This window comes from Eulemur rufifrons, chromosome 25, assembly GCF_041146395.1.
Source record: "Eulemur rufifrons isolate Redbay chromosome 25, OSU_ERuf_1, whole genome shotgun sequence".
Classification (NCBI taxonomy): Eukaryota; Metazoa; Chordata; class Mammalia; order Primates; family Lemuridae; genus Eulemur; species Eulemur rufifrons.
In genome coordinates, this window is record NC_091007.1 from 10,066,224 (window position 1) to 10,092,536 (window position 26,313).

At 40.4% G+C, this 26,313-nt stretch overlaps 1 protein-coding gene across 1 annotated transcript; it reads left to right on the top strand.

Annotated features, from left to right (window-relative positions):
- The first annotated feature begins 51 nt into the window (after positions 1 to 51).
- OLAH (oleoyl-ACP hydrolase) lies at positions 52 to 25,793 on the top strand. Its single transcript, XM_069458845.1, has 7 exons — positions 52 to 239; positions 8,358 to 8,488; positions 16,224 to 16,362; positions 18,219 to 18,318; positions 19,004 to 19,173; positions 25,228 to 25,310; positions 25,651 to 25,793. The coding sequence occupies exons 1-7, from the start codon at positions 52 to 54 to the stop codon at positions 25,791 to 25,793; spliced, it is 954 nt and encodes a 317-aa protein (XP_069314946.1).
- Positions 25,794 to 26,313: the final 520 nt, after the last annotated feature.

Genomic DNA, 26,313 nt, shown 5'->3' on the forward strand with positions numbered 1-26,313 from the left:
GACACTTTGTCCTTTGTAGGACACAGGCCAGAGGCCAGCCACTCTGCCAGAATGAGTGAGGGAAGGCTTTGCCCCAGGCTTCTGGGCACACAACAGGTGCTTGGAAGTCTTGGGCAACTTCAGTGGTGTCGGAGAGAAGATTTCAGGAGAATGATGGGGGATTTGTCAAAATTCACCGGGAGTGTATGTGGGGACATTGATGAAATACAGGTTCTGAGAGCAGGAGCCAGTGATGTGGGGTGAGCATTGCCCTGAACTCTTGTGAAAATGTTCCACATCTTAATTAAGGAATTGTAGCTCGTAGAAAAGTTGGAGTTCAAAAAACGAAAGTCTCCCTAGGCGATTGCATTGGTAAGTGACTTTTGAGAAAATGAAGTAGCTTCCTCCTCCTGTGATCGTGTCTTTACTCGCTGCACAGCACGTGGGCACCTAATGCCAAGAAGCTGGCGTGTATTTTTTCTAGGGGGCCTCAGGAGAAATGGCAATGTTTCAGGAGCCGGCCAACAGTTATGCTGCATGGTGGTCAGTCTGGAAGACACTGCCTCAAAGTGAGAGGTCACCTCAACGGTCACCATGGCCTCAAAGCTCAGACTGTATCAAGTCTTAAAAAGATGGGCATCAGGCGAGGCATAGTGGCTCAGCCCATAAATCCTTTAAGAGGCTGAGGCAGGAGGATTGCTTGAGGCTGGGAGTTCGAGACCAGCCGGGCAACATAGCAAGACCCCATCTCTATGAAAAATCAAAAAAGTTAGCCAAATATGGTGGTTTATGCTGGTAGTCCCAGCTACTCAGAAGCCTGAGGCAGGAGGATCGCTTGAGCCTAGGAGTTGGAGGCTGTAATGAGCTATGATCACGCCACTGTACTCCAGCCTGGGCAGCAGAGTGAGACCCTGTCTAAAAAAAAGGGGGGGGGGCGCACCACTTACAATGATTTGTTTAGCAAAATTGATCCTTAGCTCCTGAGGAACAAAAGGGGTCCATGCCGTGGTGCACATGCTGTCGTCTCTGGCTCACTGTGTGTTACCCTGGAAACTCACAGCCCCCACGAGGGTTTGGTTGTCCTTCAGGGTGGTCTCACCGCCTAGGTGTCAGACTATGAAATTTTACCTTTCTACTGCAGCCGTCTAACATTTTCCCCGTGCCCCCTTCCTTCCCTCCTATGGAACTTGCTCTTGGCTCCCATCTCAACTCCCTGTCCCAAGGCTCTTTTCCCCAGAAGAGGAGCCCTCTCTTGCTGTCTATTCAGCATTCTCCAGTCATAATCTTGCGGTCCCCTTCCTCTTCAAAGGCACCCTCAGTCCTCTTTCCCTTGGTTTATGTCCTTCCAACCTGCCCATCTGCATGTCTGAGCCAACCCCTCCGTCCAGGTCCTTTGTTTCTGAGCCGATACTCACTGCTATAGAAGATCAGGAGTGCTGGCTGGCATCAGTGGTGAAGGATGCCAGGCTTTCTGCCCTATTTTTTTGTAACTTGTAGACTCAGCCCTTTCAATCTCTCCCACTACTGACCATTTCAATGTTATTGTAATCATCTGTCATCTCCTAATTGCCCAACGTTCTCTATGACTTCCCTGAGAAAAGAGGCCATCCATTTAAACCCTCCCTTCCCCTGTTTCAGGCTCAAAACACCTCCAGGGCATCACCCCTTCCTTTTGTCCCTTCCCTCCTGTCCTGGATGAATAAGTCTCACCATGCTTGGTGATAACCACTACACCTGTCTCCTACTCTCACTCATTCATGCATTGTTCTTTCATCCAAAAAGCGATGAACAGTGAAGCAGACCACCAAGACCTCCTCGCTCAAAGAGCTTACCACCTAGCAGAGAAGAAAATCAGTGACGAGGATTACAACAATCCTTGCTTTCTGCTCCGGGACTTTACTCTATCAATTCATTACTCTTGGCCTCAGCCAAGAGAGAGTAACCATTTCTCTCTTTTTAACATTCCTCAATCCTGTCTTTCTCCTAAGCACTCCCTCTCACTGTCAGATTACTTATGAGATCAGTTTACCTGGCTGCCTGGTATCTGCTCTGCTCTCGTTCAGCTCCCAAAGCTTCTCTTTGAGAGGTAGGGAACAGTGTTGGTGCTCTGCCCAAACCCACTCTTGGCCCTTTCAAATGTTCCTACATAAGATGGGGGGTGATGCCGCACCCTTTCAACTGTTCCTACATAAGATGGGGGTGATGCCTCAATCCAGTTTCTGTAGCCAACTCCAGAATCTCTCCCCAGGCTACCAGAGCTTTGCCCACAGGCACGAGAAGTACCCGAAACTTCTCTTTCCCAGGTTAGAGAGACTTCCTTATCACTAGCCCCAAGGGACACGGAGAGCACTTGTTTTCTTTGACTCAGTAACATTCAACACTGCTGACTCACAGGTGTCCTTCCGGATCTGGGCGCTTTCTGAGGAGCTCACCTGTCTGGTTTTCTTCCCCCAACCCCTGAAGGGGTACCGGGCACAAATACAACAAATACACACGTGGAATTGTTCTAGAAAGACCAACTGCCCTCTGTACTCAATCCAAGCCATCTCATTCTGTCCCTTGGCTTCAACCTCCCTTCTATTCAGATAACCCCCATACCTATTCTCAAACACTCTCCTGAGGCCCAGATCCCTAAGGCCAAATACTTCCAGGAAATCTCCCCATGGAGACCTCCCAGGTACCTCAAACTTACATCCGAAACTCAACCAGCACCTTCGCCTCAAGCCTGTCCCCTCTCCTGTGTTCCCTATTTCAGTGACGACGTTACTGACTATGCATCCAGTGGCCCAAACCCAGAAAACTGGGCGTCATACTTGCTTCCTCTCCGTCTCCCACACCCCCATATCTAACAAATCACCAAATCTCCCTGACTCTGTGGTCTAAAGTAGCTGCGGAATCCAGACCTTCATCTCATCCTCAGCACCTCCACCTGGGCACAGAGGTGGGCGGCGTCAGGAGCTAAGAGCACAGCTTCTGGAAGCAGACTGCTGGGTTTGCCCTCTGGGTCCGTTCCCCACCTGTGTGTCTTTTAGGTAGTTACTTACCTCTCTGTGCCTTAGATTGTATCTTTAAAACAAGGGACATAATAATACCTTAATTATTTTTGTGAACAGTGCCTACCAAATTATGAAAATTACAAGACTGACTCTGTATTGAAGCCTTAGGAGGGTGCCTGGCCCTCAGTAAGTGTTACGTGTTTGCTAATATTCTAAGGCCAGGTAGCACACTTAATCTCCTAGGTCATTACGACAACCTCTTGTCTCCACCTGGTTGGCAGAGTCATCATTCTGAAAGGAACTTCACGCCATTTCACCTTTCCATGGATTCTCCTCAATCTTAAGGTCAAGCCTAAGCACCTTAAAATCATTGTCTCCCAATTGCTCTCTCATTCTTCTTTTCACCACTTGCTCACCCACGTCCTGCCTGCCAGTCATATTTAACTCTTGTTAGTTTCCTAACAATCGGTGCTTTGTCTCTCCTCTGGCCTGCTGCCCACGTTGTTCTTTCCGCCTTGTTCTCAGGTCACCCATTTCTCAGAGAGTGTTTCTCAGGGCTACACCCCAAAGCCTGGTAAATGAGCATTTTATACTTAACATTATTTAAAATCACAACAGTAATATTGTCTTAGCTATGTCTCCTATATACAGCCTATAGTTGGATATTTAAAATTCAATCTTGACAATTTTGCTTTGTAACTGGAGAATTTAGTCCATTTATATATAATATAATCACGGATATTTGGGGTTTAAACCTGCCATCCTGTATTGTGCTTTTTATTTGTTTCATCTTTCCTACGTTTCTTTCTCTTTCCTTTTCTCACTTTTCGTTTTGATCAACGAAACATTTGTCTCTCCCAGTATGGATGACTTATGGTGCGTGTCTATTCTTTTTACAGTTTGCCTTAGAGATGAAAACATGCACATTTATCAAAGTCTAAACTCAACAAAACCTCACAGACAATATAAGGATCTTTCTTTACCTGCTCCTGACGTATACATTATTTTTGCCTGTTATTTTAATTTAAACTAATCTTATTAAAACTTTGTAGTGCTCAGTAACAACTTTCAAGTCATCAACCCCCAAAATGTGTATCCCACACATTTTTTTGGTAACACCTGTTTTTCTTGGTCGAAATGGCTATCTATTTTTGCATTTTATATTATTTACACAAGAAGGAACTACTTTGACACAAAGTCAGAGAAACCTAGTGAGTCATCCAGTTGATTCCTCTGCAAATTTATGATGGCCCCAGGCCAGTATTTGTACAACAGCCTCTGAGAGACAAACATGTGGACTTCCCATCTTCCGTGAACTTTCTTCCTCTATTTAAGCAAGGCTGTCTGTCCCTGTAGTCCACTGTAAGATCAGCAGGCTGCAGGATCAGGCTGGGCTCCCAGGAACAGTTGTGAGAGTCACAATTGAGACTGTGAAGTCAACGGCGAACTTAAAGATTAAGGATTAATCCTTGGCCTTAAAGGAGCTCTTAGTAAGTAAGAAGATAATCTTTATGAATGATATGGCTTTGGGTATTTTTCTTCTCTTTTCTGAATATTTGAAGCTCACAAAATTGGAAGTTTGGCACAGTTGTGAAGCTTTTCTGAGGGTGCCTAATTCTTTCTTAAGATTTAAAAGAGCACAATTTTATAAATATCTAGAAAGGGAAGACATTTCTATTTTCAAAACAAATATCCCTCACCCCAGTTGTCAAAGAAGTATTGAGTGTTTTCTGTTTATTTACCGGCAGGTTTGTTGAGTTGCTAGAGTTTAGAAATGTTGTATCTTTTTCTTTCTGTATATTAGCTAAAAGTCCTGTTAATGGAAGAACTTACTGGTAGCTGAATATGAATGAACTGAGGGCGGTGACTCCTAGCATAACATCTGCTATGTTTCTCCTAACCCAGTTTTCTTTGTTATCTTCTTCTACTATGTCTTTTCCTGTTCTCCTGCCTTTTCCTCTTTACTTCTTCTTTTTTTTTTTTTTAAATAGAGGTGGGAGCAGTCAATAGAGTCACCACTTCTAAAAACAAAGCTAGTCACTTCTCTGTGTGCACAAGGCTGATTGGAGGTTTTATCAAAGAAGTATTGAGTGCCGTTGAGCCTTTAACAGATTTCTGAGAGGATCGATTTCATATCATTTCCTCACAGCATGGAGGGAAGAGACCAAGCTGGAAAAACCAGGTAAGCTACTCCTTGTGCAACCTGGCTCTTCCCCCACGCCAAATGCTCTACCTGCCTTCATAAGATTGTCATTTTAGACTGAAAGAAGCTTCTCTCCAGAGCCTAATTTGCTGGTTACTGGCACTAATGTAAGGTACAGCAATCTCCCCTTATTTGCAGTTTGAAAATAGGTGAGTACGGTACAATAAGATACTTTGAGAGAGAGAGAGAGAGACCACATTCTCATAACTTTTATTACAGTCTGTTGTTATAATTGGTCTATTTTATTATTGTTGCTGTGATTCTCTTACTGTGCCTAATTTGTAAATTAAACTCTATCACAGGTAATGTATGTAAAGGAAAAACATAGTCTATGTAGGGTTCAGTGCAATCTGCAGTTTCAGGCATCCGCTGGGGGTCTTGGAATGTAGCCCCCATGGATAAGGGGGGACTACTGTGTTGTAAATGGTACCATGTACTTCCTATGTAAAATGGTATTCGCTTGGTGATGCTTTTATTTTTATTTATTTATTTATTTATTTTTTTTTTTGAGACAGAGTCTCACTCTGTTGCCGGGGCTAGAGTGCCATGGCGTCAGCCTAGCTCACAGCAACCTCAAACTCCTGGGCTCAAGCAATCCTCCTGCCTCAGCCTCCTGAGTAGCTGGGACTACAGGCATGCGCCACCATGCCCGGCTCATTTTTTCTATATATATTTTTTAGCTGTCCATATAATTTCTTTCTATTTTTAGTAGAGATGGGGTCTCGCTCTTGCTCAGGCTGGTCTCGAACTCCTGAGCTCAAACGATCCGCCCACCTCGGCCTCCCAGAGTGCTAGGATTACAGGCGTGAGCCACGGCACCCGGCCTTGGTCATGTTTTTAAAGTGAAGTTGTAAATGTCTGTCTTGGCTGAAGCACTTGCGTGGATTAGGAGAGGTGCAGGCAAAGTTCTGCTTACATACCAAAGTCCTGACTCTCTGAATGCAAAACAGCCCAGATAAGTTCTCCACCTGTTACTTAGTGGCCTACCTCTATGTTTATGCTCAGAGTATGGGAAAGGGGTTAAGGAGCGAAGTAGCTTTTAAGACTAACGAGATTTGTCTTCTGATTCCTAATTTGTCACTAACCAGCTGAGTGACTTTATATCTCTGAGTCTCAGTTTCGTCAACTGTCATATAAGCAATAATAGACAACACTTCCTTTTCCTTAGTGTGTGCCTAAAACTATGCTGAGACTTTCTGATACTTCTAATCATCACAACTACCTTTAGGGAAGACTATTACTGTCCTCATTTTACAGATAAGGACACTGAGAATTTAAAGCCCTTGCCTACCGTAATTTGCCTAACGTCACGTAAGTAAGGGGTGTAACCGGACCTCCTTCTTTCCACGGCTTTTAGTCACGAGGCTGCAATAGTGGCCCAAATGATTTCTCTGGTCACTCTCAGTGCTCAAGTTTTAGAATTCTATTATTTAACTCAAAAATGAAGAGGGAAGAGGTAACGGGAAGGCAAGTCCAGGTTTTACTGATCTTTGATTCTTTCTGTAGGATGAAGAGAGGAGGTTGGCCAGGTGGTGGAGAAAGTCAAGGGCCTGAGGGTGGCGGCAGTTCTACCAGCTGTCCAGGCTTGGCAGCCACAGGCACTCCCCGCCTCCCCTTCCTCTGCCCCGTCATGAAATCCTGGCCATGTCCAGGCGTCCCATTGGAATGGGTTCCAAGGTCCCCCTACCCCGAGACTGATGCTCATATAAAACAGTGAAAGACAGGCAGCTCCTACCCTCACCATCAACCCGAAGGAAAATGATTACCTTGGAACATATGATCAAAGGCTCTGCACCGAGTTTTGTATTCATAATTCTGTACTCTTGGTCCTGCAAATTACATAGGCTCTAGGCATGGCAAAACCCATCCTTACTGTTGTCTTAATACATTATTTTGTTCATTAGAACACAGGTAATTTAAATAGATTGAAGTAGGGCTTCTTGACTTTAAATTCAGGTAATAGCTCTAGACTTTTTAAGACCCTGAAAAAAATGAGGTGCAGATAGTCACCTGTTTGTCCTGTAGTTTATCACACTGGTCTCGACTGAGAGTTTTTGCATTCCTTGAGAAAGTGACTCATCTAGCATTTTTCAAGAAGATGGTGGAGATCTATGAAATACTCATTTAGGGATGACCCATCATCAATGAGTTTGTTGAAGATGGGGTTGGTTAGTGGGAACACAGCTCCAAATACACAATTTTTTTTTTCAAAGTACAATTTTTCAAAGGAAAACAATGAAAATTGAGTCCTTTTTGCTTTTGTCTTTTAAACTAGCAGTTATTAAAATGAATGCCTAAATAAAGGAGTTTTTCTTCAAAAATTATCTCTCCCCTCCAAAATTTTCATTTGTGCCTAAGTTCGTATAAAGTCTCTCATTTTATTAGTGTTCTCTCAATTATTTTATTGTGAAGAACAAAGTCTTCTGTGGGGAACACAAGTTCGCCTGAAAAGATCTCAGTTGGTGTTAGTTTTGGATGCTTATAAGGAACTGAAAAAACTGATACTTCAAGAAAAAAGATGCGAAACAGACTTAATCATTATACTAGGGTTTATGACCTCACATTTGGGAAGATTATATATATTTATAAGGAATTTATTGATCCACATGGAAACTTTACAGAAAGGGTTTAAATCATGGAGAACACAAAAGAATACATCTAGGATGACTTTTTTAAAAAGAACTTTTCCTCCTACGAGCTGATCAGGCACTTGGATCTTGGGATAAAATTTCCTACGACACTATATACAGATTTAAGTGTTTATCAAACACTTAGAAGGACGTGAAAATTATATGCTCTGGAAAACCTTTAGATGACATGAAAAGTGGCTCTGTGATAATGAAGACACTGAGATCGAATTGTTTGGATAAAACTATTCCCCGAATTTTGAAAAGGGCGATTTCTAAATTAACATTTGCGTCATTTTCAATGTGTACATAAAATGTACTTACTAAATGTAATATATAGATATTTGACTATTTCACCGACATTCCTAAAAGTTTATACACTCAAATTGTCAACACAGACCGTAAAAACCTTTTTTGCCCTTTCCTGTTGGAAAAATTGGCAATCACTTTATATTTGAACGTATGCTCTTTATAATTAATAACGATTTTACCCAATTCAGTATGGAGAACTTAATTGATATATGTAATGTTAAATATATTTTTTCTCCCTAGGAATGAAAGAGTTTTGAACTGCTTATACAGAAATCCTGATGCAATTTTTAAGCTCATTTTCTTTCCCTGGGCAGGAGGTGGCTCCATGTATTTTGCCAAATGGGGCCAAAAGATTCATGAGTCACTGGAAGGTGAGTTAATTTTTATTACCATCTAAGCAATTTATAAGGTCAGGTGACATGCACTCATAGGAATTTGAAGCTTGGTAAAGATTTGCCTTATTGGTAGGTAATAATAGACATTCAAGATTGCACTTCAGTAAGGTGGCTTTTATATTTCTAAAGTAAGTTGCCTTTACTTTGTTCTTGTCATTGGAGCTGGAAGGACCTTTTAGGACTGCAGTCCCCAACCCCTGGGCCGTGGACCGGTACCAGTCTGCAGCCTGTTGGGGACCACGCCGCAGAGCTTCGCTGCCCCGACCCACAACCCCCAATCCATGGAAAAATTGTCTTCCATGAAACTGCTCCCTGGTGCCAAAAAGGTTGGGGACCATGGTTTTAGGAGAGGACATTCTAATACTGCATTTGTTTTTAATGTAATTATTGATATGGTTGAAGTGAATTGATCATCTTGCAATTGTTTTCAACTTGTCCTATGATTTGTTCAATTTTCCCTGTTTTCTGCTTTTCTTGAATGAATAGAGTATTTTAAAAAACTATTCTGTGTATTGCCACTATGGCCTTATTAGCCAGAGTCCTTTGTTTTCTTGTTTCAGCGGATGCTGTGGGATTTACCACAGTCTATCTTCAAATTAAGAACCTTCTAGCAGTGTGCTTTTATTTTCCCCTCCTGTCCTTTTGCTATTGTCATAGTTTACCTTTGCAGTACATTTTCACCATTTTTGCTTTGAATAGTTATTTCACATGTTTTAAAATGAGAAAAATGGCCTTTATATTTATCCACATTTCCATTATTTTCAGCACTCTCTTCCTTTGTGTAGTCTGAGCTTCTGTTTGGAATCCTTTTCCTTCAGCCCAAGGAAACAGTTTTATAGTGTGTGTCTGCTGGTAACAAATCTCTCAAAAGACTGAAATTGTTTCTATTTTGCCTTCACTTTTGAAAGACATATCATCTGGATATACAAGTCTAGTTGACATATTGTCCCTCATCACAGATGACATCCCACTCTCCTCTGACTTGAATTGTTTGTGATGAGAAGTCAACAATAGTGATTAACATTACGTGCAATTGCCACTTTTCTCTGGCTGATTTTAAGACTATTATTATTATTATTCTTACTTTGAGACAGAGTCTCTGTCACCTGGGCTAGAGTGCCGTGGCATCAGCCTAGCTCACAGCAACCTCAAACTCCTGGGCTCAAGCGATCCTCCTGTCTCAGCCTCCCGAGTAGCTAAGACTACAGGCATGCGCCACCATGCCTGGCTAATTTTTCTCTATATATTTTTAGCTGTCCATGTAATTTCTACTTTTAGTAGAGGCTCGCTCTTGCTCAGGCTGGTCTTGAACTCCTGAGCTCAAACAATCCGCCCGCCTTGGCCGCTCAGAGTGCTAGGATTACGTGAGCCACCATGCCTGGCCTCCTTTGTTTGCTTAAGTTTTGCAGGTTACGTAAGATTATAAAACACACGGGAGAGGGGGTCTTTACCATTATAAAACTGTGACTTGTCTAAAGTCACATGTACTCGCTGTGGCAAGCTAGGAAGTCGTGTAAAATTATATTGACTTGTTGACCAGAGGTGGAACTAATAGGCACTATAGACCTAAAGAAATCAATGTTAATTTTATTCTGAGCCACGTTTAAGAACCATAACCCAGAAACGCAGACTCCGTGCACAGGTGCTGGCAATGGCCTGCATGAGGCTCAGCTTTTGTACACTGGGTCCCATAGAAAATGGGAAAAGGAGACAGTGGAACAAAGGTGACATTCTCACGGTTCTGACTGGTGCCCAGTGACTACCAAACAAATATGTGGTCAGCGTAGACATGGTCAAAAGATAACCCATTTGTAGGCATCTCAAGGTCTGGAGAGGGGTGGTTGGGATTATCCTTTGTGTTTCATCTGATAAGGGACGTTTGTAATTTGTACACATCAGTGAAATATGTCACAGCCCACAGCCTTGCAGGTGAGAGTTTAGATCATAGGTCTAGGTTTTGACCCGTATGTCCAAACTAAAGCCATCTTGAACCGCTTTTGAAAATTTTTCTTTCAGATTTGTCTTTTTCCGACAATATATCCTTAGAGACGCACACCTATTATCTGGTATAAAATCAGTGTACTTATTCTATTTCCCTTTTCTTCCTTCTCAATAAAAAAGTTATATTATTTCTACTCTATCAGAGCACATAACATCATCCGTATTGTTTTGTGTAGTCCTAGACCCACAATTAAAAGTGTTGAAATCTTACCACCAGTCTTTTTGCCAAACTTTTTCTAATCATCTTCTGTTTGGAAGAAGTTCATCTTCCAGTACAGAGATGGGCAAATTCTTTCTGCAAAGGGTCCAACAGAAAATATTTTCAGATTCGTGGGCCTTACAGTCCTTGGTGCTTTGCGGTGGTCTCACAAAAGCAGGCACATACAAAATGAGCATTGGCTGTGTCCCAATAAAACTTTATTTACAAAAACAGGCGGCAGTTGGCTTTGAGTTGGTGATTCCAGTTTTAGTAGATGGCTTAAGCAGGCTCACGATTACCATATATCCAAATCCCTGTATCTCTAGGGAACTTCGATAGTGGAGATAAATGACTGAAGCAATATTTCCTTGAGTTCCTTAAAAAAATTTGCTTTACTGTTGTCTTGCTCCATATTTTGTTCTCAAATAGTCTAATACCATCCTGATTTGCTTTCCTTCATAAATAACTTGGTAATTTGTCTGAAGGGCTTTTATTTTTCTTCAAATCTTCAAATTCTAATATTTTAATTCAACTACTATGGGTCACTTTTCTCAAGCATAGAGTGGGTTCTTTCAATATGTAGTTCCGATCTTATTTTATTTTGGAGAAGTTTGCATGAATTAGAGTTTCAGATATTTGTTCTTTTCCAGTGTTTTATTTTGTTTAGCTTTCCTGAGGGTTTCCATTTGTTCCTATGCCAGACTATGACTTTCTTTTTTAATCTTTCCCCTATTTCTTTATTTAGCTTTGCTTTCCTTGTCCTCATTCTTGTCCTCTGTATCCACTTAAATACAGCACTTTGGATTGGTTATGTCATGAGCGACTTTGTTGAGTCATTTTTGAAAGAATTTTTTTCTCTTTATTTAATTTCTTCCTGGTCTTCTGTCAGCTCTTTGTGCAATTGTCTCTTTGTAGGCAGAATTTTAAATTTCTGAGTCATAGTGTTCTTTCATTTCTGCCATTTGTTCAATTTAATTTCTTCCATGTTGGAGTTTCTCCCATGTTGTGTTGTTCTCTTCTGCTATGTGAGTTTTTTTTAACAAGCATTTTCATCAGCTGAAAAAGTCTGATTTATACATTCTGTATTCTGCACGTTACTCTCATTTCTGTGCATGATGAGTTGGATGCTCCTGATCAGCAATGACAGCTGGTTCCACTGGGGGGAGTTGGCTGGTTGCTGCCTAAGTTTTTTAGCTCAAGAGTGCCCTCTTCTGTTGCTATAGTGTAGTGCAGTTTTTAAAAAGAGAAATGGCACCTTGTTGGTGTGGGAGGAAGTTCTGTCATCTGATGTTTTCTGTAACCTTCCGATATTTTCATGTTTATTTAGGATTCTTCTTCAGCCCCGTCTTTATTTCTACCATCAGGACTCCAGGGGACATTTTCCCTTTTCAAGTTGCTTCTCTGTCCCTGGAAATGCTCTCTTTCCAGCACTCTACCTCTCTCTTCAAGTCCTCCTTGTCCCTTCCTTGCTGCACTCTAGTAGCCTGTACTCTGATCGGGGTCTCAGACAAAATAATCCATTCATTGGAACAAGAGAGACCTGAAATCCATGTATAAGTGTATTTTTAGAAATTATTGAGAGTACTTTTATATCAGATTGTTAATCAAAAATATTAAAATATTCACAATGAAAGTCCACTCCTTTAAATGAGTTTTTGAAGAGTTGATATCTAAAAATTGTAGACTACAAACTTAACCATGTCCACTACTCCCCTTAAAGAATAAAACAGTATCAATATAACTCACGTCTCCACATACCCACTCCAATTGTACCTGCAGTCTCCACTTTTAGCCTTCTTAAACACTGACCTAAGCAAGATATCAAATCCTTTCACATATTTCTTTCTTTCTTTTTCCCTAGAGACAAAGTCTCGCTCTGTCACCCAGGCTGGAGTGCAGTGGTGTCATCATAGTTCACTGCAACCTCGAACTCCTGGCCTCAAGCCATCCTCCCTCTTTGACCTCCTGGAGTGCTGGGATTACAGGCATGAGTCACTGTGCCTGGCCACACTTACTAGTTTTTATTAGCTTTTATATGGATTGCTTAAGATTTCTATGATCTCATCTTCTGCAAATAAGGAGATTTTTATTTCTTCCTTTTTAATTTGGATGCCTTGCATTTCTTTTGCTTATCTTAGTGTACCTCCAATACAGTATGGAATAGAAATATTGAGAGGGAACACCCTTGCCTATGTTCCAACCTTATAGGAAGAACATGCAATCATTCATCATTAAATATATATTAGCTATAGGATGTTTATAGATGCCTTTTGTCAGGCATAAGAGGTTCCCTTCTATTGCTTGTTTGCCCAAAGTTTAAAACCAGGAGTGAGCAGTGAATTTTGTCAAATACTTTCTCTGAATCTCTCTTTGATAAACCCAACTTGGTCATGATGTATATATCCTTTCTCTATATTGCTGGATTTAATTTGCTAATAATTTGCTCAGGATTTCTGAGTCTAGGCTCATGAGTGATATTGGATCATGGTTTTCTTTTTGGAATGGTTTTGTCTAGTTTTGTGTAGAACAGTTGATTGTCTTTTATAGTGATTTTAAAATAATAAAAAAACAACTTGCATGTGGGAGCTAACTAAAAACAATTGATCTCATGGAGACAGAAAGTAGAATGAAGGTCACCAGAGGCTGGGAAGGCTAGCACATGGCGGGGTGGGGAAGCAGGGAGATAAAGTAGAGATGGTTAATGGGTACAAAAATATAGTCAGATAGTTAGACAGAATGAACAATATTTGATAGCACAACAAAGTGACTATAATCAACAAACAGTTAGGGTATACTTTAAAATAACTAAAAGAGGGACCATGTGAGAATACAGCAACAAGCCAGGAAATGGTTTGCATCGGATACCAGATCTGCCAGTGCCTTGATCTTGGACTTCTTAGCCTCCAGGACTGTCTGAAATAAATGTTTGCTGTTTAAGTAAAAAACAAAAACAAACAAACAAACAAAATCCTATAAGAATGTAATTGGAATGTTCCTACCACAAAGAAATGATGAATGCCTGAGGTAATGCATCCCCCAATTACCCTGATTTGATTCACACTGTATGCCTGTATCAAAACATCACATGTACCCTATAAATGCATGACTGTTATGTACCATAATAATTACAAATAAAAAAATTTTAAATGTTTTAAAAAATATTTCACATTTACCTACATGATTATCTTTGTCTGAGTAGATCCAAATTTCCATCTGACATTTTTATTCTGCCCAAAGAATTTCCTTTAATATTTATTTCAGTGCAAGTCTGCTGGAATTGAACTCTCTCAGGTTTTGTGTATATATACATAAAAAAAAAAGTCTTTAACTTCCACTCCTGAAAGATATTGTCATGGGGTATAGAATTCTAGGTTGACAGTTGTCCCCCGACCACCACTCCCCAGTATTGTCCTCTGGCTGGCTCAATTTCTGACAAGAATCCTGTTCTCATTCTTACCTTCACATCTAAGTCTCCTTTCTGTGGCTGCCTTTTAAGGGTGTGTCTTTTTATCGTATATTTTTAGCAATTTCTTTGGCATGCTTTGATGTAGTTTTCATTGTTTATTGTACTAAGGGTATCTTTGAGTTTCTTGGATCTGTGACTTTATAATTTTCATCAAGTTTGGAAATATTCAGCCATTATTTTTTCAAATATCTTTCTGTTTCCCTCCACTCTCCTTCTGGGACTCCAGTTACACTTATATTAGACCGATTTATATTGTACCACAGGACACTCAACATCTGTACATTTATTTTGTTATGTTCCTTCTATGCTTAATTTTGTATAGTTTATTTCCTATATATTTAAGTTCACTGATCTTTTCTTCCTCATGTCTAATCTGCTATTAATCCTATCTGGTGTTTTTTTTTTTTTTTTTCTAAGTCCAGATATTGTATCTCTCATCTCTACAAGTTCCATCTGGATCTTTTAAAAATTTTTACTTTCTCTGTTCAAGTTTCTGTTTACATTATTGGGCATAATAGCTATTTAAGGTTCTTGTCTGCTAACCCCATCATTTATTATTTTCTATCCTGTTTCTCATGTTTGACTCTCTCACCAACTCTGGTTATTGGTCATATCTTTCAGCTTTTTGGCATGTCTGCTGAATTTTCCTTGGATGTTAATTTTGATCAAATGCTAGACATTATGAGTTTTACGTTACTGGATGCCGGATTTTGTTACATTCCTTTATATACATAAAGAAATACACACACACACACACACACACACACACATATGTATTCCTTTAAAGCATATTAGACTTTGCTCTAGCAAACTGTTAAGTAATTTGGGGTCAGCTTGATTCTTGATTGTGGAGAGCCTATGTTGTGTATTTATTCATTAGGTGACTTATCATTGCTTCTCTTAGGCATCCTGGGATGCTACCAACCCAGGACCACTTTGAGTTATTATTTTTTTTTGGGCTTCATTTTCCTCAGACTACCAAGGTAATATAAATAAACTTCAAATTTGCATAAATGCAAGGCTTTTTTTATTTTTTCTTTTTTTTACCATGCCCCGTCCCCGCCCCCTAAATGCAAGGCTTTGATTAAAAAAAAAAATCTAAGGGCAGACTTCCCCACCCCCACCCCATTCAGAGCCAAGGCAAAACCAGAAAGTTCTTGTTTTCTCTTTTGCCATTAGGAGGATATATATTTTTTCCTAGTCTACCTTTTTACAGAGGATTTAGAGTTTAGAGTTTCTTAGCTTTATGTAAAGGATTCAGTTCTAATTCTCAAATATAAGGCATTTCAATGCTTTGTCTCCTGACCCTCTAGGTCACCCTTGAAACCTGATGTTTTACTTTCCTGATATAGGCACTGGCTGTCAGAGTAACCATTTCATTGGCACATGCTCACCACTAGGATTTTCAGTTACTTCTTTTTTTATTTCTAGGTATTCCCTCTACTTTATTGTGAGCTAAACTATGAATCTAATTATACGTGTGTTTCATCTAGCATTTCTAGGTATTTTGTAGTTAGAAGGTATTTTATGCTCTTACTTTTCTTTATCAGCAACTTCTAAAACTTTTACCTGGACTTAACCATTATTTATTTATTTATTTATTTTTGAGACAGAGTCTCACTTTGTTGCCCAGGCCAGAGTGAGTGCCGTGGCATCAGCCCAGCTCACAGCAACCTCAAACTCCTAGCCTCAAGTGATCCTCATGCCTCAGCCTCCAGAGTAGCTGGGACTACAGGCATGTGCCACCATGCCCGGTTAATATTTTCTATATATTTTTAGTTGTCCTGCTAATTTCTTTCTATTTTTAGTAGAGATGGGGTCTCACTCTTGCTCAGGCTGGTCTTGAACTCCTGAGCTCAAACGATCCTCCCGCCTCGGCCTCCCAGAGTGCTAGGATTACAGGTGTGAGCCACCGTGCCCGGCCTGGACTTAACCATTATTATCTGTTTCTTTGACATTGTTCACATTGTGCAAATATTAGCTCTTTAACAACATCATGGTATCTCGTTCATTGTGTGTACTAACTTGTGTTTTTTGATCTTCAGTGCACTCCGTAAGGCTTGCTGGAAGAGAAAGTCGACTGGAAGAGCCTTTTGCCAAGGACATCCACCAGATAGTTGATGAAATTGTTTGTGCCATACTGCCAGTCATCCAGGATAAACCGTTTGCATTTTTTGGGCACAGGTATTTGAAAAGTCTGTTTTCAAAGACATCTGGGGGAGTTTCTTCAATCCCAAGTCTACAGTTAATGTCATTCTTTGTGTCTTCTGGGATGCATCCCTTTTGTATTGATTAAACAGCATGTTGGGTCACGATGACCAATCACAACTTTTACAGTTCACCAGTTTGCATAGCAAGTATACCTTTTTTTTTTTTCCCTCTTAGGCAAAAAATCAACACTTGTAATTCATAAAAGCCACTCATATTCCATTTATTTTGAAAATTAAAAACTATGCAAATAGTGTATGTTTCTTAAGCTATTATAGATTGGATAACTAGGATGTTAGGTCAGAGACCCTGGGGTTCTGGCTGCTTCTTCGGCAAATTCCTTAGGCTTTTGAATTAGTTTCCTCCTTTATAAAGCTGGAGTAAGAGGAGTCCTGACTTGTGAGGATTAAATGAATAGTGATCATAAATAAATTGGTACGTAGTAAGGACTCAATGAATTTTGGCTACTATATTAATATTTATAAATATAGGCGAACAAAAATGGAAAGATAAAAAGTACCCATCATCCCACCACCCAGATAACAATGCTTTAAAGTTTTTCTGTGGTTCCTTAGCACTTTCACGTGGTGGGGGCCTATTTTATGTCTTCAGTTGGCCTTTTTCACTCATTGCTGTGAACATCTTTCACAGCCTGCGAGTATTCAATGCTTCATGATTTGTTTTATTAATTTCCTTTTGTGGATATGAGTTAGTTCTATCTTTTTCTGTTGTAAACAACACTTCAAGGAGCATTCTTATAGAAAATTTAGCATAAATCTCCTATCAGTTTCTTAGGGTAAATTCCCAGAATGTATGTTAAATGATATGCCCATTGTTAAAGTTCTTGATCCATGTTTCCAAATTACTTGCACTTTACACTCCATCAGCAATGAACATGGGACTCCGTTTCCCTTTCTTTCATAAAATACATCAATACAATTTGCAAGTGAATAACCTCTGGCAATCTGTCTACAATATATATCTATATAATGTCTGCAGCAGTTCGCCAACTGTGTGATACCAGTGACCCTTTATACTTTTAAGATGTACTGAGAACCTCAAAGATTTTTTGTTTATATGTGATATATCAATATTTCAGTATTTACGATATATCTACCAAATATTTCAATATTTGCCATATTGGAAAGTAAAACTAAAAATTTTCAAAGATATTTAGTTATCACCTCATCTAAAAATAACATTAACCAACTCATTATATGTTGACATAAATAATACATTTTTATGGAAAAGACTATATTTTCCAAAAAAAAATATGTAGTGAGAAGAGTGGCATTATTTTATACTTTTGCCAGTCTGCTTAATGTCTGGCATAATAGAAGGCAGGTGAATTGTTGCAATATCCCATGTCATGTGGCTTCTGGAAAACTCCACTGTGCACTCTTGATATAATGAGAGTAAAAAAAAGGCAAATAAAATCTTAGTATTTATCTTGAAAATAGCTTTGACCTCTTGGGCCACCTGTCAGGCTATTAGAAATTCCCAAGGGTCCCCAGACTCTACTTTGAGAACTGTTGATATATACCATCTAAGGCTTAATGATACACATCTTTAAGGAAGTAAAGGAAATTTAAAATAATTTCAAGACACTGTGGAAATCAGTACTAAATTTTATTCTAGGCTGTCTTTGAGACTTTTTTTATGCTGACATAAATCATTGAAAATATACCTTTTAGAAATCAGAGTTGTCAATCAACAAGCTTACACTTTTGTCTATAACATGATACTTGTTCCTATTGTGCTTATGATGTGTTTATGATACTTGTTCCTATTGACTTCTGATGGATGATCATATTTTTCTTTCTTGGATTTAGCATGGGATCCTATATTGCTTTTTTGACTGCACAAAACCTAAAAGAGAAATATAAGCTAGAACCAGTGCATTTATTTGTGTCAAGTGCAACGCCTCCCTATGTAAGTAATTTAGCTTTATTTTAGGAAGGGCAGTGGAGAGGAGGGAAACAGGGAGGGCGAGGGGGAGGGGGAAGGTAAAAACGAAGCCATTATTTTCCTCGCTGGTGGATTTTGGTCCAGTATGGTGACAATGGCAGGGATACTACGTGCTATTGAAAAGTTCCTCAAATCTCCTTCAATATCATTCTCTCTCCATTTGCCTGAAATGCGCTTCAGCTATTCCCTTACGGTCGCCTGCTTTGTCCCTGGGACCTCTGAGCTAATACTGACCCCATAAGCGCTTTCTCTTTCCTTCTGGGTCAACTAGGAACTTAATCAACTTTCAGTAAAGTCACTGGATCAGAGCTAGGAAAAGAATCCCTGAAATTTCAAAAGAGGACAGTGATATCACATTTTTAGAATGACAGTGGCTTTTTAAACCTGGTGCTGCTATTCCTGCTATACTTCTCGTACCCCTTTGATGTCCTCTCTTCATCTGGAGAAAGATGCCTAGGTTTGCAATGGCATTACTGATGAACTTCCTTCTCCCTACGTTTAGAAAGAAAATATTTCCCCTGCTGAAACCTATAGAGAGAGCAGTCCATTTCCCAGCCTTGATGTAACGATGTGTCCCTTAGATAGAATTTTCAGTTTATGCGCAAGTGTGTTATACGAAATATCAGGCCTGTGTTGTTAATGTTTTAAGTCAAAGGCCCGGCTTCACCTACCCGAAGACAAGGAATTTTCTGAAGAACAAATTTGCCATCAGCTTGCTGATTTTGGAGGCACCCCCAAGCATGTTGCTGAAGACAAGGAACTTTTGCAACAATATATTCCCACTGTGATGGCAGATCTGCACATCATGAGTTCTTACACGTAAGTAACCAAGATGATGGGGTTTTCTGGGTATCATTATTTATAGAAAAATGTAGATTGGCAGTTCTCTGAGGCTGCTTATATGGAAGAAAAAATCTTAAGAGTTTAGTTTCTACCTTCTAAGCTTTGACCTTGAAAACAAAATTTAAAAGAAAAAAAAGTGCTTAGTTTTATTTCCTTTGAGACCACCTGTGATATTTGTACTGGTTTAGAATGGAGCCTGAGCACAGAAACTGTATCTGTAAAAGATGACTAGCACGTATTTTTCTTAAAAAAAAAAAAATATATATATATGTGTATATATATATATATATATATATATACACACACATATATATATGTGATTAGACATGCATGTTTTATTACAATATATGTATTTGTTGACTGAAGTAATTCCAAACCATTCTCATCTTCTTAGGGGGTCAGGAGAAATGGACTGCTACTTTTTGTTAAGTGTGGAGGCAGACCAGTGGGGAGGGAAATTTTGCTAGGTTTGCTTTTTTGTGAATTTTGTTCCAGAATTCATTTAGCTCTAAGGCATCGCTCCATTCCCTCGTCTCATGGGATGTCTGTATGGACGCTTGATTCTTCTGATAGGACTGAAGTCCTAACACCCTGTAAATCCTTGCCTAATAACCTCCTACAAATGGCTCTTCCTGGTCTAACTTCCCCATAGCCATTGTGGGGCCCTTAGTCACTGTTATATATTGTCATGCATTTCTTCTATTTTGTTTGGGCTTGTCCCCTTGGTTTCTTGAAGGCAATTGCGTGGGCCTGTATTTCTTTTTCTTCCTCCACAATGCCTGGAACTGGGCATTGGGTCACCACTAGCAGTGCTTGCTCCTACAAGTTTACACAAATGGCCACAAAATGTGGAACAGACACAGCACCTTGAGATCTGAGATAATCCCAATCATCTTGCACACATCCCTCCATTCACTGCCCACCTCCAATCTATCACAAAGTCCACAATTTACTTCCTAGATATCCCAAGTCTATGCATATCTCTCCATTTCTGTCCATCCTAGCCATCTTAGCTCACTTTGATTCCAATAGGCTAAGCTGTCTTGTGTTTCTGGCTTTGCACAGAGTCGGGATCAAAGAAATATAGCCTGACATTTGAAAAAAAACCCAAACTTGAAACCTTACATTTAAAAAGACTATTAATAATCAAAACAACATGGTTCTGGCATAAAAACAGACACATCAACCAATGGAACAGAATAGAGAGCCCAGAAATAAACCCACACATTTATGGTCAACTGATTTTTCAACAAAGGTGCCAAGAACACACACAATGGGGAAAGGAAGTCTCTTTAATAAATGGTACTGGGAAAACTGGATATCCACATGCAGAACAATAAAATCAGACACTTATCTCACACTACATGTAAAAATCAACTCAAAATGGATTAAAGACTTAAATGTAAGACATGAACCTATAAAACTACTAGAAGAAAACATAGGGGTGAAGTTCCATGATGCTGGTCTGGGAAATGGTTTTTTGGATACAATCCCAAAAGCCCAGGTAACATAAGCAAAAACAGACAAACGAGATTAAATCAAACTAAATAGCTTCTGCACAGCAAAGGAAACAATCAACCGAATGAAGAGACAGCTTATGGATTGGGAGAAAATATATGCAAACCATACATGTGATCAGAAGTTAATATCCAAAATATATAAAGAACTCAAACAACTCAATAGTAAGAAAACAACCAATTAAAAAAATAGGTAAGGGACCTGAAAAAAGACAAAAGATGAGTGTTGGTGAGAATGTGAAGAAAAGGGAACCCTTGTACACAGTTGGTGGGAATATAAATTACTACACTCATTATGGAAAACAGTAGGGAAGTTCCTCAAAAAATGAAAAATAGAACTACCATATGACCCAGTGAGCCCACGTCTGGGTATATATCCAAAGGAATTGCAATCAGTATGTTGGAAGATATCTGCACTACCATGCTTATTGCAGCATTGTGCACAATAACTAAGATATGGAATCAGTCTAAGTGTCCATCAGGGATCAAGAAAAATGTGTTGTATATACACACTAGAATAATATTCAGCCTTAAAAAAGAAGGAAATCCTGTCATTTGTGACAACATGGATGAACCTGGAGGACAACATGCTAAGTGAAATAAGTCAGGCACAGATAGACAAATACTGCATGATCTCACTTACATGTGGAATCTAAAAAAGTTCAATTCATAGAAGTAGAGAGTAGAATGGTGGCTACCGGAGGCTGGGGTGTGTTGGAGGGGGAGAAACTGGGAGATGTTGGTCAAAAAGTATAAAGTTTTCTTTTTTTGAGACAGGGTGCCACTCCGTCACTCAAGCTAGAGTGCAATGGTGTCATCATAGTCATCACTGCAACCTCAAACTCCTAGGTGCCAGCAATCTGCCTGCTTCAACCTCCCAAGTAGCTGAAACTACAAGCATGCACCATCATGCCTGGCTAATTTTTCTATTTTTTATAGAGACAGGGTCTTGCAATGTTGCCCAGACAGGTCTCAAACTCCTGGCCTCAAGCTATCGTCCCACCTCAGCCTCCCAAAGTGCTAGGATTACAGGCATGAGCCCACCACAACCAGCCACAAAGTTTCAGTTAGACAGGAGGAATAAAATTTTTGAGATATATTGCACAGCATGGTGACTACAGTTAATGTAATATCTGTTTCAAAATTGCTAAGAAAGATTTTAAATGTTCACAGCATTAAAAAAAATAAGTATGTGAGGTGATGGATATATTAATTAGCTTGACTTAATCATTCTTTTATATATATATATATATATATATATATCAAAATGTCTCACTGTACCCTATAAATATATACAATTATTTGTCAATTAAATATAAAATTAAAAAAGTAATCCAAATCACTATGGATACTCAGTGCAATAATGCATGCAAAAGCTGGTTTTTAATAATTATGCTTTGTACAATGATTAAGAAAAAATAATCTTTAGAGTCCACTTACCATTAGAAAGAACATTGGGAAGCTAAAAATAGGGAAAAAAAGATAGAGTCCACTTACCAGAATGAAACCTCCTGTTTGTGTCTTGCTAACTGCAAGATTCTGAGCAAGTGTCTTTAACAGTTGGTGTCTCATCTGTCAAAGAAGGGTTAATAATGGTAACTTTCAGGTGTTGTGGTGAGGATTAAATGAAGTCGTGCTTAGTAGAGAGTTTGACACATAACAAACCACAAGCCATTTTTAAAAACAAAACATGACAAAAAATACTGTTGAGTTCTTTCACTCCAAAGAAACCCTTCAAAACACCAAAAATAAAACATTAATCACTGACAGGGATATTCCACTCATAGAATATAAGAAATCTTAACATTCTCACCTGTTTCCCAGTGAATCAAATTACAGTAGCTACTCACAAGTGTTAACTTCCCTCCCCCCAATTCTAAAAATTCACCCCAAACCCTGGTCTTTGGATTCTTCTCCTCTGATCTTTCCTGCTCCTTCTTCTTTCTCAAACTGATCTCTGTTCACCCTGCCTTACATCTCCGCTTTTTCCAATGTAAATAAAATCAGACCTATAGAGTGTCTCTCTGTCTTCTCCTTCCCCACCACCTACCACCAAGGCTCAGAGCCTGGTGGCCCAAATGGAAATCTGTGTCGGATGGGCAATATCAGAAGCTGTGATTACTCCAACTCACATAAGCTGTTCCCATCTCTTGTCTGGACTATTGTGCTGTTGTCTCTTCTCCTTCTGGGATCTTGATTCCATATGTTAGGCTGTTTCCTAATAGATCTTTTTCCACGTATCCTTGATGCTCTGTTTTGTCTTTAAAAAAAACAAAAAACTTTTTTTCTGCACGTTTCAGTGTGAATAATTTCTACTGACTGTTTTCAAGGTGACTGATTCTTTCTTCAGCTGTGTCGAATCTACTGATAAGCCTGTTAAAGGAATTCTTCCTTTCTGTTGCTGTTTATTTCCAGAAATTCCATTTGACTTTTTCTTGTAGTTTCCACCTCTCTAATGAAATTCCCCCTCTATTCATGCATGTCATCCACTTTCTCTGCTAAATCCTTTGACATATTAATCACAGATATTTTAAAGTCCCCATCTTTCAGCTCTGACATCTGGGTCTTACCTGTGTCTAATTCTTTTGATTGTTTTGTCTCTTAACAATGGGTTGCTTTCTTGGGTGTCTCAGTTTTTTAGTTGAAAGCCAGCTATGTATAAAACAGTAGAGACTGAAGTGAATATTTTTTTACACCTAAATCTGAGCAAATCTCTCCTTGTCATCTCTCCTTCTGTTGCTTGTTACTCCATGTATGTTGTTGACCTGTGAGATAACACAGGGAGTTCTTGGATGCCCTAGACAGCCTTAAGCCTCAATGCTAGGTAGGCTCCCAGGTGGGTGGGACTTTCTCAGCACCTGTCTCTTCTCTCTGTTGCAAACAAATTTTGCCGTGTATCTGTGGTTGGCTTGGGTGCAAGAGTCCTGCCCCTTCCCACAAGTAGCAGACCTGTGCTGGTTTTGGTGTCGGATTGTTTCCTACTCCTTCCCCAGGGGTAGAGAGTTTCTGCTTTTGTCCTTCCCCCAGCAGCCAAACGGGTGGCTCCACCTGCGTCTCTCTTCACCCCTCCTTACCTCTCAAGGTGTGACGCCCCCTGCTCCAGCGGCTTCCGGCCAGGGCCTGCACGGGCGGCAGGATCTAGTGCCTGTCACATGGCCACAGCTGACTCCCTGCCCGGCGGAGGTGGCTCTCTCTGGCCTCCTGCCTTGCTCCTAGTCTTTCTCGTGAACCCCCAGCTGAGGCCCGTGGAGAAGAGCGGGCGAGTCAGAGTGAATCCCATGTGACACACCTGGTACCGGCTCTCCAACACTTTGTTAAAACTTCAGCTGATTTGAGTTTCGCCCCACGCAGGACGGCAGACGCCCCCTCCTCGCTGCTTTGCTGAGCGGGTCCGCACGCCCACCTCGCCCCAGCTGCGCCCTGGGCCCGCCCTGCCTTGGAATTCGGTTTCTAGCTTGTTGCAAACACTCTCCTCCAATGCCTTCAAGAAAACTTACGATGCTGTAGTTTCTCTGGGGTTTTCCCCTCATTGTTAGGGCGGGAGGTTTTCACCATCCCGGGCAGGAGGAGAGGCCGTGCCTGGACCACTGGATGAGCAGCCAGACTGGCCCTGCCACGCAGGCTCGGTCCCCTGCCACCCAGCCCACGTGCTCCCCGAGGGATGACAGTCAAGTTCGATCGTGATGTTCCTTGCCTTCAACCCTCTCTTAGGAGGACCAGAATCGTCTATGTGGCCTAGAGTTGGCCTTGCTTACCCCTTCGACCTTAATTTGTCCCAACAAATATTGTTGGGACAAATAGCCATCATTTTGTGCTCTTTCTCTTCCCTCTTCCCCTGCAGGCTCTGGCCCCTTCGTCCAGTTCTTTCCTGTTCGTAGACTGCAGAGCCTCTTCCTTTGCCCTTGGGAAGGCGCTTTGACTCTGTCCCCACCCCCACCCTCCTGCCACGTGCTCTCAGGTCACCCTGGACTCCCATCTTTCATGCACTTGCCTCTCTCGCTAGCTGTCTGCTCTTGGATGAAGGTCCGTCTCCGGCTGCAGGAGGGCAGGGACCGGGACTATCCATGGGTCCCTGGTGTCTCGCACAATAAACACATTTGCTGCTGTTGGGACAGAGGAACCAACCGAGGGGACCCCCTGGCTGGAACCCACTCTTGTTCCAAGCCTGGCAACAGACCACAGAGAGCTGGGAGTTATCAGAGGGGTCGTTGTTTCTGGGAAGTGACGGAAGTGCCGACTCACCCCGAGTCAGCCTGGGTGCCCCACTGTTGTCCTTCCGCCACTTGCCACGTTCTAGAAGTTAGATGATGTTGGCAAATGGCCTCCACATTGCAGGTCTGCGTGGAGTCCCAGAAGTGCCACTCATGGGAAAAAGAATGTTCACATTGCTAGAACTAGCCAAAGGGAAAGAAAGGGAGCCCACCCCAAGTTTCACTGCAGTTGACAACAGTGATAGAAAATTCTGGAATGTTGCTTGTGTCAAAATGACTCACCAGTTCTTTTATGTTTACAGCTGTGATGTACCATCTGAGGCTGTTCTTGTTTGTGACTTAACATGCTTTCTTGGATCCAAAGACATAGCAAAGGATATGGAAGGTGAAATTATTTTTATAGCCTTGAGTGTTTAATTGAAATATGTGTTCGATAGTTTTGGACTAATGTCAACCAGCAGGTTACTGCAATGAATAGACAATGGTCTAAGTTTTATTTAGCATAAAAGGAGAGATGTTGGTCTGGTGTAAAATGAGAAAATGCAGGTAATACTGCTGTAGACTGATGGCCTTAGAGAAATTAAAGATACGGGACACGTAGAACATAAGACCTTGGAATTAGCTCTACCACTGGGTATGAGCTCTTACAGAAATACTATCTTGCAGTAAATCTTTAATTGTGGTTGGTGTCATTTGTTATTAAATATAATTTTGTTTATTTTTAGCTTGGAAACATATAACCAATGGAAGTTTCAACCTTCATGTCCTTCCAGGAGATCACTTTTATCTTATGTCACCTGATAATGAGAAATTCCTCAAAGACTACATAACCAAGTGTCTAGAAATATCATCACTTGCCATTTTCTAGATAATTTCCTTTTCAGTCTTAAAATAATCAAAATGATACTCTTCACAGCTATTCAGACATAACTCTTTAGTTTTATTTAGAGATCGGAAATGATACATTTTCTATTGGCATGGCGATTTGTTATGTATAAATGTATTTCTCTGAGGAGGATTTATGTATCTGGGGATGAAAGACACTCCGGACAGAGTCTTTTATCTTTGTATTAAAATCTTATGTGCTTCTTATCTGTGGGCTGTTTGTCAATAAAATTCATGCTTGGTAGATTATCCATTTTTCTTTCAATTATTTTAATGGTGAAAATGATTAACAGGGGAAATTCTTGCAATTAAATCATTGTTTCACCAACACACTATGACTCAAAGTTCGATCTAATCTTTTGAAACGTAGGGGAGTTCCATTTATAAGAAAATGAAATGCTTTATTAAAAGAAGACAGCCTTAAACAATTATTGTCGCCTGTACCGGCAAGTCCCTGGCCCCCTTTTAAGGAGTTGCTTCTACACCAATTGCTGGTTGGCTTT

What these genes read in the sequence shown, in the direction of transcription:
- OLAH (XM_069458845.1), top strand. Translation starts at nt 52, where the DNA reads ATGAGTGAGGGAAGGCTTTGCCCCAGGCTTCTGGGCACACAACAGGTG. An exon ending in GATTCATGAGTCACTGGAAG is followed by an intron (nt 8,489 to 16,223) that starts GTGAGTTAATTT and finishes TTTGATCTTCAG; the next exon opens with TGCACTCCGTAAGGCTTGCT. An exon ending in CAAGTGCAACGCCTCCCTAT is followed by an intron (nt 18,319 to 19,003) that starts GTAAGTAATTTA and finishes TAATGTTTTAAG; the next exon opens with TCAAAGGCCCGGCTTCACCT.